Source organism: Aotus nancymaae, unplaced genomic scaffold (genome assembly GCF_030222135.1).
Source record: "Aotus nancymaae isolate 86718 unplaced genomic scaffold, 86718_ANA_hifiasm-v0.15.2.pri h1tg000040l, whole genome shotgun sequence".
In the NCBI taxonomy this organism is placed as follows: domain Eukaryota; kingdom Metazoa; phylum Chordata; class Mammalia; order Primates; family Aotidae; genus Aotus; species Aotus nancymaae.
Window position 1 is genome coordinate 41,447,749 of NW_026988454.1, and position 16,689 is coordinate 41,464,437.

Below are 16,689 nucleotides of genomic sequence, written 5' to 3' on the forward strand. Positions count from 1 at the left end.
AATAATTGGAATTTATTCTAAGATGTAAAAAATTATTCATGATTTTCATCTTTAGAGAACTAAGTGGAAAGCTTTGCAAATGTGGAAAATATGAGAGACCGGGCTTTGGTTTTGCTGAGAGAAAAAAAAAAGAAAGAAAAATGGCAATATTATTGCATCTATTTTATCTTTCTCAAAAAAAAGAATTCTACTTAAATAAATTAAACTAGCAGGCTGAGCAAGAGAATACTGCTAGACAATCGGATTCCTACTAGACAAACCATGAGATTCCAGGAAGAGGGACTACAAAGGGTAGCGGGAAAAAATGGGAAACAGAGTATTACACAAACCTACAGAGATCCATTACCTCACTCTCCTAACTTTCTCTTTTTCTCCCCATTTTCTCTTCCTAGAACCAGGATAGTCAGTTTCCTAACACCTGATTCCGGTGTCCACTATTTTGCAATGATAAAATTTCAAAAGGAGCTACACTACTTTCCTTACACCTATGGGTCATCTGAAGGTAGACATGGCCAACGAGTATACATTAGTCTCCCCAGTGAACTGTCATTACTGGAGGAGCTGACTCACTTGACAGAGAGGATGAGAGGGAATCAGAACTATGGCTGCAGAGTTCTGCGCTACCTAAAGCAACTGGCATATACTTGTACATATTATTTTAATTATAAACAAAGAATTAGACATTTATAATTTTACATTTCAATGTCCCTGTCTGCTGCTATCCCCTGCCAACACTTGCAAATTGTTAGTATCTTTGAAATTAGCCAAAAAGAATACTAAAAAATGAGTTCATGGTCAAATTCTTCGTCATCACCATTTAATATCAGCTACATCTAACATCGTTCACCAAAAAGGCATCTAAAATCTTATCAAAATAATAATTGATAAGTAATAATGATAACCATTACAGTTCACTGTCTACCATGTGTCTGGCAACTTCCTAGAAATATTACATATGCATATTGCCTCACTTAATCCTCACAATATATTAGCATTACCATTTTACAAATGATAGAATTGAAACCCAGACAAGTTAAGAATCTTGCCCAAAGTCACATACTAATTGGTAAAAAGATTTCAACTTTGCTCTATTTTCTTTATATCATACTACCTCCTTTGGGATTGGCACCAATTGAAGTAAATACATATTCACTCACCAATTAGATAAACAAAAGCAAAGTATGTTAGTAAACAAATTATATTAAGTGAAGCTACCTACTCTGTTAATAAGAATGCTATATATGCCATTCACAAGTGTTGTACTGTATCACAGACAGGGCTGTGCCATTAATAGGTATTCAGTAAATTCATGCTGATCATTCCTTTAGCCAAACTCACAACAGAATAGTAGCAATTCCTAACAACTGAGAGCTGACACAATGCTATGTCTCTTCCCCTTTGGGAAAGTGGAGACACATACGCACAATTAAAAAAAAATCTTACTAAAATGAAAAACAATGCATTTATTAAAATAGAAAGAAAAATGTGTTTCTGATACTCATAATGTCATTCTAAACAGGAGCAAACAGTCTAAAAGAAAAAAGGAAAGGTATTTAGGCAGGAAAATGCTTTATTTCTCCTTTCAGCCTCCTAGAAGCTTTCTACTCTACTCTATATCCCTGAGAAAAATCACAAACTATGAGTAGTAAGTGGGCAATGCATTTGGGAAACTACATACATTTCAATTTTGTACCTTTAAGAAGGGGATTAGACGTGTATTTTTTTAAAAAACTATTTAAAAAGGCAACCAAAAGAAAAAATATCAACAAATATTTTGTGAAAACTATGGCCATGGAGGAGGGCACAGAGCTACATATTTCTCCAGTCCTTCAGAAGGTACTACCCATCAATGAGGCAAAAGGCCCAAGAGAGGACAAACTGCTTAAGACCTGTATCTATTCACAATTATTGGTTATTACATTTCAAAACAAAAGCATCAAAAATTGACTGACATCCTAAAGCTATATTTAAACTACAAACACAAATTAATAAAATGTGTTTTAGCAGCACCTTTGCAAAGATCCTCCTCTCATTTTCCATTAATTGTCTTATATGAATAGTCAGATGATCCAAATATACCACCCACTGTGACAAGCTGCCCTAAAGGAAACAGAAACAGGTCTCCTTGCCCCTCAACACACTACAAATGGTCCACATATTGACAGCTGTGAAGATAATTTCAAAATATACCTAGCCTCATCTATTCAACAAAAAATATTACCCATATTGGCAACCATATTTTTCAATTCTGTGGTCTAGTCTATGTGTATGTATATATATTAATCATTTTGTTCATGTATATAGCTAAAAGAATTCTTCTCAATTGACAGAAAAAGTTTTTAAAACCCAAGATTAAGAATAAAAGCTTTCGCATTTGGAAAAAGATAAATTAGATCCATTTTTCACATCATACGAGAGAACAATCTCCAAATGAACCAGAGATCTAAAAAGAAAAAGTGTAAAACTACAAAAGTACTAGAAGAAAACACTAATGCATTCCTCTATAACTTGAGTGTGGGGAAAACGTTTGCATGGCAAAAATCAATTAGTAGCAAAGTCAAAAGATAAATGACAAGTTAAGGTAAAATACTCGCACATACATCACAGAAAAAGAGGGGGAGTACGAGGGGGCTGTATCCCAAACTTACAAAGGACCTTGAAAAATGAGGGGGAAGAGACCAAAAATGCTACCAAAAAATGGGCAAAAGACATAAAAGACAATTCAAAAAAACTCATATGGCCCTTAAAATATAAAAAGTTGTTATACTTCATTCATAACCACAGAAATACAAATTTACACTACACTGAGATACCATGTTTCATCCAACAGAACAGGCAAAACTTCAAAAGCTTGAAAATATACTCTGCTGGTGAGACTGTGAAAAAACAGGGACTCTCCTACAATTGTTGGTAGGAATCCAAAATAGTATAATGGAGACAAATTTGGCAATATCTAATGAAATTGCATATGCATATGCTCTTCAACCCAGAAATCCTACTTGTAGGAATTTACCCTAGGACAGGGGATTCCAATCTTTTAGCTTCCCTGGATCACATTGGAAGAAGAAGAATTGTCTTGAGCCATACATAAAATATATTAACACTAATGAGAGCTGATGAGCTTTAAAAAAAAATTGCAAAAATTCTCATAATGTTTTAAGAAACTTTACAAGTTTGTGTTGGGCCGCATTCAAAGCCATCTGGGCTGCATGTGGTCCACAGGCTGCGGGTTGGATGAGCTTGCCCTAGGGCTACGTCTTCAACATTACAAAGGTATATATTCATAAGGTTAGTCATTACAAGCATTATTTGTAACTGTAAAATACTGAAAACTACCAATGTTCAACTATAGGAGATTGTTTGAATAAATTACAGTACATATACTCATGGAGCAAAACTAAAAAAGAATAAAGACAATCTCCATGAACTGACAGGACATGATTTCCAGGAAATACTATTAAGTGAAACAAGCAAAGTTAAAACAAACATACATACTACCTTTTGTGTAAGAAAGTAGTGGAAATAAGAAAATGTACATATATCTACTTATCATTACAAAAAGAAACACAGGAAGAATCAACTAGAAAACAATGAAGTTAGTCACCTAGGAGAGGTGGGAGGAACAGGCTGGAAGGGTTATAAAAGTTAAGTGACACCTCTGAGTACCACTTCTTGTATAGTTCTGACTTTTTGGAAGCAAGTTCATCTTACACATATCTGAAAATAAAAGTAAGTCAACAAGGAATGTGGGATGGGGGATAAAAACCTAAAACAGAGGGCAAACTGAACAAATTAACCCAAATGAATTTTAAATGAAAAGGGAAAAAGCAGGCACAATATTTGAGTTTACCACATCTTAGGGTGAAGAACTGAAAACATATCCTGAACTCTTATTCATAGGATTTTTTTAAGTGGCATAGGCAAAACAACTGTGAAACTATTTCAGATATAGGTATGAGAAAAAGAGTAAATGTGTTGATGTAGATAAGAACCAGGGTTTTCACTGTGGAAGAAGGTGCATATACACACTGAATAGGGTAGTCAAAAAGAAATCTGTAAAGACTGACTACAATTTATAGTGTATGTACAAATTCACAGTGTCTAAAATATGTATATGCCCGTGTATGTGCATTACACAGAGTACATAGGAACATATACAAGTATATTTGCATATTCACTTACGTGCATATTGTGTACATATGCATATATATTTTCTAGTTTGTCCACTGAAAGTATCTATAATCCAGATCTCATCTCCCCACTAAAAGAAACAAAAATTCCTTGGAGAAATGATTGATATCAGAGTTTGAACAAATAGAAGAGAAAGAAAGAATGTACTCAAAAGAAAAATGGATAGGAACATGTCACAAATACAGATTCAATGTGAAAGAGCTCTCACTGGGCAAATCACAATTTGAGCAACAAAAGTAATTAAGAAACTTAAGAAATGTAATGAATTATAGACCCTCAGGGTTAAAAAGGGGAACACACTAGTTCATGGAAAAACAAATACCTGGAAGAGAGGAAAGGGTTCCTGCTTACAGTAGAATAATGAATGTTGACTTGTAACTGTGGAGGGAGCACTGGAGTTGGAAAATCATCCCTTTCAAACCATCCAAGTAAAGAATGGTTCAGGAAAAAATTATCAATGGCTACTAAACCTGGTAATCTGAGTGGTGAGAGGAGATTTGGATAAGGAATGGAATACTACACGGTCTTAATGTGTCTCTCCACAGATTGCTTAATAGCAAGAAAAACAAACAAAAAACAGTAATTGCACTGTTTATGATTATGAGTGAAAAAAATCAAACACCACTTTGACCAGATGATCAAAATTACCAATACCCATGCAGGGCAGAATGCCATCATGTACACATCCGAAAAGGACACAAAAATCACTGATGCAGCGGTCCAGCTGGGAATGTATAACCTAACTCTAATCTTGAGGAAACACCAAACAACCCAAAATAAGGAACAATTTACATAAAAAATAAAGGGAAGAGAAATACCGTGTTGAAAAGTACAAATTTCATAAAAGAAAAAGAAACTCTGGCTGTGTTCCAAATCAAAGACATCAAAGACATATTAACAACAAAATATAATACCTGATCCTAGCCAGGAAGGGGAAAAGGATGCTATCAAAAATATTAATATTATTGGGTCAACTGACAAGACTGGAATATGAGTATCAAAGTACTATATTAATACATCTATTAACATTGAAAACAGTACTGAAATAAGTACAGCCTTATTCTTGAGAAATAAGTACTTGACGGGTAAAGGGATATGATGGATACAACTTTCAAATGATGCAGGAAAGAAAATACTATGTAAATATAAACAAATAGAACAAATAATAAAGCAAATGAGGCCAAATGTAAACAACAGCTTAAATTAAGGATACACAGATGTTCTTTGTTCTACTTTTATTATTGTAACTTTTCTGAAAGTTTGATATTATTTCCAATAAAAATTTTAAAATTTGGGGAGAGGTACTTAGGATAATGAGGGTGAGGAAGAAAAGGATATAAAGTATGTTGAGGGTGAGTGATATGGAGAAACTGGCACAGAAAGACTCACCAGTGAATTAACTCAACAACAAACAGAGAAAGTCATGTTATCAGTTAGAAATTTCTTGACCTTGATTACTACTTCTTTCTAAGCATACGTGGTCATATTCCTTAAGTTAGTACATGGTGTAATAGTTGGTTGGCAGATCCTAATGCAGAGAGGCAGCTCTAAGTTAAGAGCATGAGGTCTATACTGTATAACCTTGGCCATTCACCTCTCTCTGTGCCATAATTTCCTCAAGAAAATGTTTAAAGTATCTCCATGTTAGTTGTTCTAAGAACTAAACTAGATAGTAACATCAGAGTGCCCAGCATAGCACCTGACACATTTACTATTCAATAAATATCAGCTCTGCATTATCACTGCTCATGGGGAAAGACGGCTACAGGGAGAGGCTCCAACCACAAACTGAGCCATAAAATGAGTTTGGCCAAACTTAAATACAAGTATTTGCTAGGTATGGGTAAGATCAAGCAAAACTGAATGGAAGTAGGAAAAAGTCTGCACAGAGTCAGATGAAGTACACTTGGAGTTTTAGGACTTCCATATAAAATTATCCCAGTCATATGCACAAAAAACCAAGGTCACTGCCATAGCGACTAGGCTCTAGCCCATTGATACTTAAGACACTTTTCTTATTTTCACTTACTTATAAACCTCCACAAACCAACTCAAAGATAGGATATATTAACTATTTTTCTCCATCCATAAATATGGTTATTAATTTAAACATGGATGAATACTTTTTTTGATCTTGTCATTCAAGTCTGTCTTTCACCAAGGGCTTTCCTATTTAAATAAACTATACGGCTTTATGGTGTTTCTACAATGTATGGTATTGCAAATTTTTCTCCTACAAAAAAATTAGATGGATGTTCCCCACTAGCAGTTTATCTGGAATAAAACTCATACAATTCTATCAGCATCATCTTTGAAGTGACGAAAGGGTTAAATACTAGCTAATACACAAGTATGTGGTTGTCTTTTGGCCACTATCCAAACATAATTAAAAGATTATCCATTTACTCTTTTAGCAAAAATATGACCATGATCTTCACTAATATAAATAAGCAAAACCTCTACACTAACTTAAAAGTTAAATAAAAATACCTGTTCCAACAAATGGATCAAAGACAATATCATTTTCTTTCACTTTTCCGTGGTTAGCCATAATGAATGACAAACCAGCATCCATACTTGTATTTCCAATAAAGTGTCTCTTTTTGACACTGTATGACTCAATAAGCTCTCTCTGTCCATCTGCAATCTAAATCAGAGATATTTCTCAAGTTAGTACAGTCATAGAGAACAGACTTAAGATAATCACCCACAATAAGACCATTGTATTTTGCTGATAAGAACTTCTTTCCACTTATTACTGCTCTAAACTTATTTCTTTAAAATAATGTAATTGAGGTAGTTATGGACAAAACCTTTTGTTTCTTAATGTCATTCCATTTACTTTGTCTTTTCAAAACAAGTATGAACTGAATTCGAATGCAATTATTCCAGAGGTAGTTGCTAAGGTATGTCCATTTCTTTGTTCTCCTACATAACAATAATCTCTAACATTAAGTCACAACTTTCACTCACAGCTTCCAATCACCCACTTAAAGCCTCAGAGAAGTCAACAGAACTGCTCTACAGTAATTTCATTTCTTTTGGAATGGAGGACCCAGATTGGAAATCTCCACAAATAGATCCCTCAACTACCAGAGCACTGTGTTTTCTCTGATTAAAAAAAAAAAAAAAATCAGTCCAGATTTTCTGGTAAGTCTTATTTTAACATTTCCAGGTATACTACCTCCTCCCTATATCTAACAAGCCTCTTGCACTCCATAAGATCTCTGGGAAAAACCAAAACAAAACAAAATCACACTCTTCACCAATTTTATGGATTCTGACTCTTTAGTTTACAGTACTCTTTAGCTGCTTTATACTCCACATATGAGTCAAATACAAAGGCCTAATATGTAGCTTCTAAAAAAATAAATTGACATAGGTAGAAAGAACACTTGCTCACCCATCTACCAAAATAAATATTATGTGGATTCTCAGGGATGCAGTTTGGGTCCAAACCATAATCCTCCAAAACAGAGAATACATGTTGTGGTTTCTTTAAATTTACTTTTCCTTCAAATGGCAGAAATTCAAGTGCCTAAAAAATAAAAGAAATGCTAATGTCTTATAAAAATTTACAAGGAAAAATAGTGCTTATCTAATAACATTACCTTGTAAGTCTGGAGTCAACATTAAATAAAACACGAAAAGCACTTAGCACAAAATGTGGTACAAAATAAACACTTAACAAACATTGGGTATTCTTACATAACGACAACGGCTAGACTGCATTCATCACGTAGGTTTTTTGTTTTGCTAAATTTACTTACATCTATTCGCTTGATTTTCTCTTCTTGTGTCAATGTCTTATTGAAAGTATGAATCTTTATTTTATATGTAGAGTTTGAATGTAGAAATGGAACCTAAAAGGAAATAAGTTTTTTCAGCATTGTAGCTCTACAGAATCTGCACACATGCCTATATAAACCACATTTTATTACGCACCATCTTCTCCACAGGATAATTTTTAAGAGAACTGTACAGCTCCTCAGGAGATTGTCCATGACCCCATAGTTCAAATATAGACCTAGGAAATAAATGATTGGTACTAACCTCAGTAAAGAACTTAGTTCACACAGTAATACATACAGTCATTTTACTAGTTCTTTATGCCCACTCCACTAATTATTGCCTATGTTTTGTAAAGTATAAATGAAAACTATGTATCCTGGAAACAAATATAACTTAAGCCAAATCACACATAAAGTTGAACTTGACATGGAAAGATGGAAATTCAATAAGTCAGGATATTTTCCAAGTTTTCATATTTTTAGACTAGAACAAATGATACACTAAATTCAGTTATTTTAGATAAGTGGGTAAAAAGCCTCAGAAAAGCCAATTTTTCCCAATGTCTTCTCCATAATACAAAGACTAATGATCAGATATAAATGTTATTAATATTTAGCTGGCCGGGCATAGTGGTTAATGCCTGTGATTCCAGCACTTTGGGAGGCCGAGGTGAATCACTTGAACCCAGGAGTTCAAGACCAGCTCCGGGCATCGTAGCAAAACCTTGTCTCTACAAAAAAGGCAAAACATTGGCCAGGCATGGTGGCATACACCTGTAGTCCCAGTTACTTGGGAGTCTGAGGTGGGAGGATCAGCTGAGCCCTGGAGTTTGAGACTAAAAGGAGCCATGATCATGTCACCACACTCCAGCCAGGGCAAGAGACTCTGTTGTGCATGCGCATGCACACGCAGGGACACACACAGACACACATACAATTTTAGTGACTAAGTTACCCAAAATGTTGAGATCTAATAAGGTATATTGTTATATTTTTCACTCTTTTTGTGGCATGTTCAAAATATTTCATGTTAAAAATATATTAACTTTCAATCCCCTTCTACCACAGAAAAATCTGAATTTAAGTTGATTTTGAATCTATGCTTTTATAAAAGTGTATCTTTGTTCTGGTACAATTAAATTGTGAATCTTACCCTTTGCAAATGAATTCTTCCTTTTCTATTGAATTTACAGAGAAAATGCTTCTACAATCATACTAATCTCACTTAGCTATCATTTAAAGTATACCTCAGCTACACAAAATATAGATAGTAAAAAGCAATTAAAAATTTTATATTATACAATTGTTAAATGTACCATTAATCAAATATATGAATTAGAAGAGTTTTGAAAGAAGCATACAAGTTCTTAGTATTCCAGTGGCTATTTTAAACCTAACAAGCAATTGTTCAAAGAGTTTTTTAAGTTATGTTTCTGTTTTCTAGTCATTTTTATTTCATAAGACCTGTTAACAAGCGTCACTGTAAAAGATTAAAGGCTGCATGCAGGTAGTTCTCAATAGGATGAAGTTAACTAAACATAGGGTTGTATTCGATTCCATAATACAGCAATTCACATGACTATATAAAACATTGCTAACCATGTTAATAAAACTAGATATATGTAAGTTCTTATTTGCATTGCATTAGCAAATGCAATCTCTAAGGAAAAGAAAGTTTTCAGCAATCTGCCAAAATGTTCAGGAAGAAAAAGGAGCTTAAAGATAACACGAGCTGTTTGATCTTTAAGATATTAGTTAAAAATACGGTTTAATTTTCAAATATGATGATAGAAAATTTTCCAATTAAAAAAAAAAGAAATGGAATAAAAGAGCAGATGCCAATGATAAAATCTAGAAACACTGAGGATAAACAATGAACAGCATCATCACATTAACTCATACCAAGATGTGATATTCTACCAATTCTTTTCTCTACCAACTGAAATGGTATAACATATTTCACGGCAGTCCTCGCTTTTTGTTACCCGACACTTCACTAATCTGCTCATCAAATTAAAAATCATCTAAGAGAAAAGCATTTTTGGATTTTCAGCTCTTTGGTTATAATTATATGTGGCATTTATCCTACGTAAGAATATAATGTTTATATCTCATACTATACTCCTACATAATATGGAAGGTCAAAAAATTATTCTAAAACAAATGTGTCTGCAGTTCCCCAGATTCTTTCCTCCTCGGTTTCAGCAGGTAAGTCTCCTCTGGTCCCCCACCGCCACCCAGTGGCGATTGTATGTAACTGCAAGCTAAACTAAGCCTCCACACTATATGCCAATGTAGCAAAAAGTAGGACAGAGTAGTTAACAGAAGTACCAGTGTATTCATGCAGGACAATATAAGTTTCTCTTACTTGGCACACACTGTCCGTTTCATTAAATTTCTTGCAATATCTTCAGAGGGAATGCTAAGAATCCAAAAAGGTGACTGAAAGAAATAACAATATGCAGCTTAATTGTAAGTGGCTCCATGGCCTCATACGCTTTTATTCAAGAAGTCGATAAAGAGAAGCGCCTGTTTGCTACTTTCATGCAAGAATACTGGTCTGACTGCAACCAAAACAAAAATCATTCCAGTAGTAAAAAAGTACAGTAGAATAATATGGTAAAAATGTTTTTAGAATGACCCTATAAACGAATATATCTGAAAGTTAAAAGATTAATTTTGTATTTGCCCTTTTACGTAGCTTTACTAAAGGAATTAAGGCATATTATATACCAAAGTATAATCTTGAAATTCATCATGGCTAATCACTCCTTATAATACAGCTATTGTATTTTTAATTTCCAAGTAATGCATTTCTTAGTTGCTAAATTAGACCTTTTTCTAGGTAGTTGTGGCCATCTGAGGGGTGGAGGGGTCCTTTGAAACAACTATGATGGAAAATCTTACATTATTAAATTCTCATTAACTTTTACTTTATATTTTGTCTAGGGGAAAAAAGCTCCCAGTGCATCCAGGGTGTTTTCCCAGTTCTCTATCCCAACACCCAAGATTACAGACACTGGTAAGCTGCACCCAGATAACCTCTTGCCAGAACACAGCAAAAATCCGAAAGCATCCTGACCTCATTTCATCACCTTTAGCCAATTATATCCGAACTCTCCTTCCTTTCCTCCTCCCCTAAGTGAAAGTCCTTTAGGAATAAAAGTCCAACACCACAAGACTTTCAACTTAAGCTCTTTCATCTTTTGCAAGAAATCCTTCCTGTCACACCCAGTCTTTTTTTTTCGACTTTTAAGTTCAGGGGTACATGTGTAGGATGTGCAGGTTTGTTACATAGGTAAATGTGTCCCATGGTGGTTTGCTGCACAGATCATCCTATCACCAAGGTATTAAGCCCAGCATCCATTAGCTATTCTTCCTGATGCTCTCCCTCCCCTGGTCCCACTACCCCCAAAAGGCTCCAGTGTGTGTTGCTTCCCTTGGACGTGCCCATATGTTCTTATCATTCAGCTCCCACTTATAAGTGAGAACATGTGGTGTTTGGTTTTCTGTTCCTGCATTAGTTTGCTGAGGATAATGGCTTCCAATTCTATTCATGTCCCTGCAACATTATCTCGTTCCTTTCTATGGCTGCACAGTATGCATGATCTCGTTTCTTTTAGTGGCTTCTGTGATGTATACGTACATTTTCTTTATCTAATCTATCAGTGATGAGCATTTAGAAGGATTCCATGCTTTGCTATTGTGAATAGTGCTGCAATGAACATACGCGTACATGTATCTTTATAACAGAACGACTTACATTACTTTCGGTATATACCCCATCTTTTTTCTTACAATATTTACCCTCCCCAACAGAAAAATTCAAAATAATCCAAACAGGAAAAAATATTATCACTTAGTATTACTTTTATTGGGAAAATTTTTAAAGCAACCTGAATAAAATGAAATGGTTAAATTAATTATGGTAGAGCTAATCAATGAAAAATATCATGTAGCTATGTTAGAGATAAAGGCCAAGTACAACTTACGCCTATACTGACACTATCAGGTGAGAAACACAAGCTGCAGAAGAATTACAATAGGGGGAAAAGAGTACACGAAAAAAAGACTGGAAGGCAGCATCCAAAATTTAAGTCACGTCACGGAAGAACTGCAAATTATTTTTTCTTTTTCTGTTTTCCAAACTTCTGTAATGCACTGATAAACTACAGTTTTATGCAAAATACAAAGCTTATAAATTCACAGTCTTACACAATGCACAATTTCAAATTTTAAAATGATTCTCAATATGAGTGCAAAATTCTGCTAAATTCTAATTCTAAACACAACTCACCAATGGAGGACAGACCTTTTTTAAGTGAAAAGACAGATACAAATTATGACCAACTGTTGATTGAAAATTTAAAACAAATAAAAAACTAGAAATAAATCTAAATTGCTTAACAAAAACCACAATTTTTCCCAAAATATCCTGTTTATTCCATTGCCTCTAAAACAAATACAAGTAGCTACACAAATATAAATTTAACATACGCACTTCTTCTTTTCAAACCCAAGCTCTATTTCTAAGTATACTCTACATGGTCTAATGAAAATTTAACTTACCTTTCCATAAGTTTCTTGAGTGCTGGCGAACTGACCTCCAAAAAGTGAAAGCAAAGACTTTATTTCCTATATTGAAAATATTACAGAGAAAATACATTTTAACAAAAGGAACTAAAAATCTACTAAGGGAGACAGTAATTACATGACTTAAAAAAAAAGGCATAGGTTGATGATCTAACTGAGGCATTTAAGCTTCAGCATCAGACAATTACAATTTAGGATTCAGAAAAAAATCTAACAGTAAAAACCGTAAGTAATTTCTGAGAAATTTTAGACAATAGAAGGGTTACCAAACACTTGATTAGAAAATGCCCTGATTTTGAAAAGGAAAAAAACAGATTACACAAAGTGCAGATTAGTAAGTCTCATACTTGATGAACAAAATTAAAATGAAAATTAAACAAATCATTTGAAGATGTTTGGAAATTAAAAAATAATCGGCCAGGGTATATCACTGTGTATTCATTAACCACAAATAAGCCAAGTTATCCTCCGCCTTTCTGCATAAAATTACAGAAGTAGAAAGAGAACATAACAGATAACTTTAAAAGCATAATGCATGCAAAGTTGAAATCTGTCCAGAGAGTGTTTATATTATTTGAAGCAATCACTTTGTACTGATAAACCCAAATAATTAAACAAACTTTACAATTTGTATGACTAACAAGTTATCTCCTTAAATCACATAAAACAGGTAGAATCACACTCCTCTGTATGGGTCTTATGGAGAACGTAACCTAATGAGAGGTAAGTATCCTACTGCTGGCTGCCTACTATCCCCTTTCCTCCCAACCAGAAGGAAGAGCCTTTAACACCAAGCCCACTATAAGGTACAGACATCAAAAGGGAAAATATACCCAGACCAACAAGTCTCCCACTCCAAGATCAAAATGAATGAGAAGTTCAAGCTGCTAGTGCCATTTCTATTTTTTTTTTGTCTATGCAACAAATCATTGTTTTTAATTTAGTGTTAGAAGGGACTGAATTGAGTCCAATCAGATGGATCGACCAAGAACTATCACAGACTACTGGCAAATCAGTGAAGGCAGTCCAAAGGTTATTTTGCAACACGGAAAATACAAATCTGAGTATGAGACATCATGAGACTTAGAAGTCAAATAGACCATAATCTGATTTTCAGATCTTCCAAATACTAGCGATGTGGCTTTATACAAGAATCTTAAATCCTCCAACTTTTCATTCCCTCAAATGTAAAACAGGAATCATAGCTACCTCATCAGGTTAGGTGAACTTTAAAGAGAGAAGCACAGAAACTAGGCAGTTATTAAGGGAATCAAGAAGTCAACCAAGACTGACAGAGTTATAACACTTAAAAGAAAAAAATAAAGTTATAGATTAAGTTACTTGATCTTGCATGACGGTGGTTTGTTCTATATTAAAGCATATTGCAAAGTCACCTTTACATTTAAAACATCCAACTACAACCAAGTTAAAACACCAAAGTTTGCTGCTCCCAAATATACTGTTAAAAATTTGCAACAGGCTAAAACACAAAGATCCTAAGAGTTAGGTGGGGGAAAAAAGTGAAAAATTAAAGTTTTATGGCATGGCATCATCTCTACTACCCAAAACGTAAGCAGTCACCTAAAACTGTGAATAAATGGATAACATGAGTTTCAAATTGAAAAGCAAAGCATGTTTAAAGTACTTCATCAACCTACTTGGAAAAAGCAAAACACAAAATGTTCATTAGTCTTATGGCAAATTCAACTTTCCAGTTGAGACTCTTTCTACATTAGGAATAAAAAAGAATTTATATAGAACATCAGATATAGAAATGTGGCATGATCTGGGGCAGGTGTGATGCATTAATTCCATGAGCTTTTCTGTTATTTCAACTACTTGCTTTTTCATTCATTTAAAAGGTTGCTTCAGAACAAGCAATAAAACCAGGTGTTTTACCTTTAGCAAACATTACTTAATACAATAAGTACTATATTAAGTAGCTGCCAACTATAATTGGCCCTGATTAACTCTATCAGAGGTAAAACTGGACCACACTTATATTCCTAATCTCTCATTTTAATTCATAAAGGCAGTCATTCATTAGAGCTTCCTTGCTTATCAGTTCTAATGCAGTAGATGGACCCAAAAGTGTAGACTGTCCTTTGATTGCCTTCCTCAGAAGGGATCCTATAGCACTGATTTTAGTATTTTAAGCAGCCAGGTGTGGTGGCTCCCACCTGCAATCCCAGCACTTTGGGAGGTCGAGGCGAAGAGGTAACTTGAGACCGGGAGTCCGAGACCAGCCCTGGCAACATAGCAAGATGCCCCGCCCGCACTCACCCTCAGTCTCTGATCAACACCCAGTCACTACAAAAAAATTAAAAATTAGCCAGGCATAGTGGTGCACCTGTGGTCCCAGCTACTCAGGAAGCTAAGGTGGGAGGATGACTGGAACTTGGGAGTTTGAGGCTGCAGTGATCGTCATGCTATTGCACTCTAGCCTGGAAAACAGAGAGAGAACTGTCTCAAAAAAAGAAAAAAAATTTTTTAAGCCACTAATATGTGCAGGTCACAGAATTATGTAAAAATACATACACATTTATCTTAGGGAAATTAAGGTCTAGTAGAATCAACAAAACAACCTCACAACTGAAATATAAAGTGTAAAACAGTACATGTTGTTAAAGAGGTAAAAGCAAAAAAAAATTAGAGTACAAGCGAGTAAAAGTTTACTTCTGTTTGAGAAGTAAAGTTTCATGGAAACTGACTTAATCCCTGAAAAAAATCTAACTCAATGACAGAAGAATTCAACTTGCAGGGATGGCAAAAGAGGTAAAAGCCTCCTGCTGCAAAGAACTATAAAAGTTGGCCATGTAACTGAAAGCATAGAAAGATAACAAAAATTACCAAACCAACATCCAGGAGAGGGCAAAAATTCCCAGGTGGAGTCACTTTTTCCCTGAGACATTTACCAATCTGAAAACAGGCACTCGCAGGATGGAAAGGGGAAAAAGAAAAAAGGGCCACCCAGGGGGAGAAAAGGATACTTGATGAACCACCTAGTTTACATTAGGATGTCAAAAAGCTAGGTATGTGGGAATCAGAATACAAACAGAGCTCAGCGCCTGAGAATGAGTTAAACCAATCCTAGACCCCTCATGCTCCTATGAGTTCCTATCTTCTTCAAGAGGATGTACATCATCCCAGACCTCCAATTATTTTTTCAAATAAATTTTCAAATACAACATCTGGCATGTATTTAAAAAATGGCCCAGCACACATATGAAAAAGAACCAAAAGAAACAACAGAAACAGACCCAAAGGATCCCTTTTATCATATACTTTAACGTAATTACACTTTCCATATTGAAGAGGATTAAAGAAAAAATTAAAATTTTGGCAGAGGAGGAAAAACTACAAAAAGGAAATTGCGGATCTGAAAAAGAATCATGTAAAACATATAAAGCTAAAAGAAATAAATATGTTCTTAACTCTAAAGGAATACTTACTATGTAAGAAACAACAGATCAAAGAATGGGAAAGACCCAAACCAGACTAAAGGGAGCACAGGGAGCAAAAGTGAAAGCAGGAATTCAGGGAATAATGAGTTATTTTGGCAGCACTAAGGACTAGGTGGGAAGTAAAAGCACAAAGGAGGGAACCATGCAGTGTTAGACCTGGAATGCCTAACTAAAGATTTTCATCTTAAGAAGAACGAGAATGTAAGACAGAACAGAGTTTTTGGAAGAATAAACTGGCACAACCGTAATGCACTAAGAAGAGTTTACAATGGAAAGAAAAAGTAAAAATCACCAAGTAGTCGGGTTGTTATTCTGGAGGCCACAGTCCAACCACTCCATTGTCACTGTACTGCCTTACTTTAGGCAGTCACACTCCTGAGCCTCTCTAGTTCTACTCCAGTATATAAGTGGGATCTTTTCTCTGGTACTTCAGAATTATCTTTCTAAAACACAAATGATCTTGTCACTTCCTGGCTTAAAATGAAAAAAAGGCAGTGGCTGCCCATTAAATCTGAAAATCCAAACTCCTTGGAATGGTGTCAAAACATGTGCAAGTCTAGATCTTATCACCTCTCTGGCCTCAATGCCCACTACTTCATCCTCCCTCCCCAAACCTCATAACCAATCACACCTCTGTGCCTTTAAGTCTG

The 16,689-nt window shown here is 34.9% G+C and overlaps 1 protein-coding gene across 2 annotated transcripts in view; it reads right to left on the bottom strand.

Annotated features, from left to right (window-relative positions):
* TRMT11 (tRNA methyltransferase 11 homolog) overlaps nt 1-16,689 on the bottom strand; it is a 50,121-nt gene that overhangs the window by 30,845 nt on the left and 2,587 nt on the right. For both annotated transcript variants that reach the window (XM_012475722.2, XM_021675733.2), the window contains exons 2-7: nt 12,552-12,617; nt 10,351-10,424; nt 8,137-8,218; nt 7,962-8,054; nt 7,595-7,729; nt 6,682-6,838 (exon numbers count right to left, since the gene is read on the bottom strand). In XM_012475722.2, coding sequence (XP_012331145.1) covers nt 6,682-6,838; nt 7,595-7,729; nt 7,962-8,054; nt 8,137-8,218; nt 10,351-10,424; nt 12,552-12,617 — 607 coding nt within the window. The remainder of the gene's footprint in view (nt 1-6,681; nt 6,839-7,594; nt 7,730-7,961; nt 8,055-8,136; nt 8,219-10,350; nt 10,425-12,551; nt 12,618-16,689) is intronic.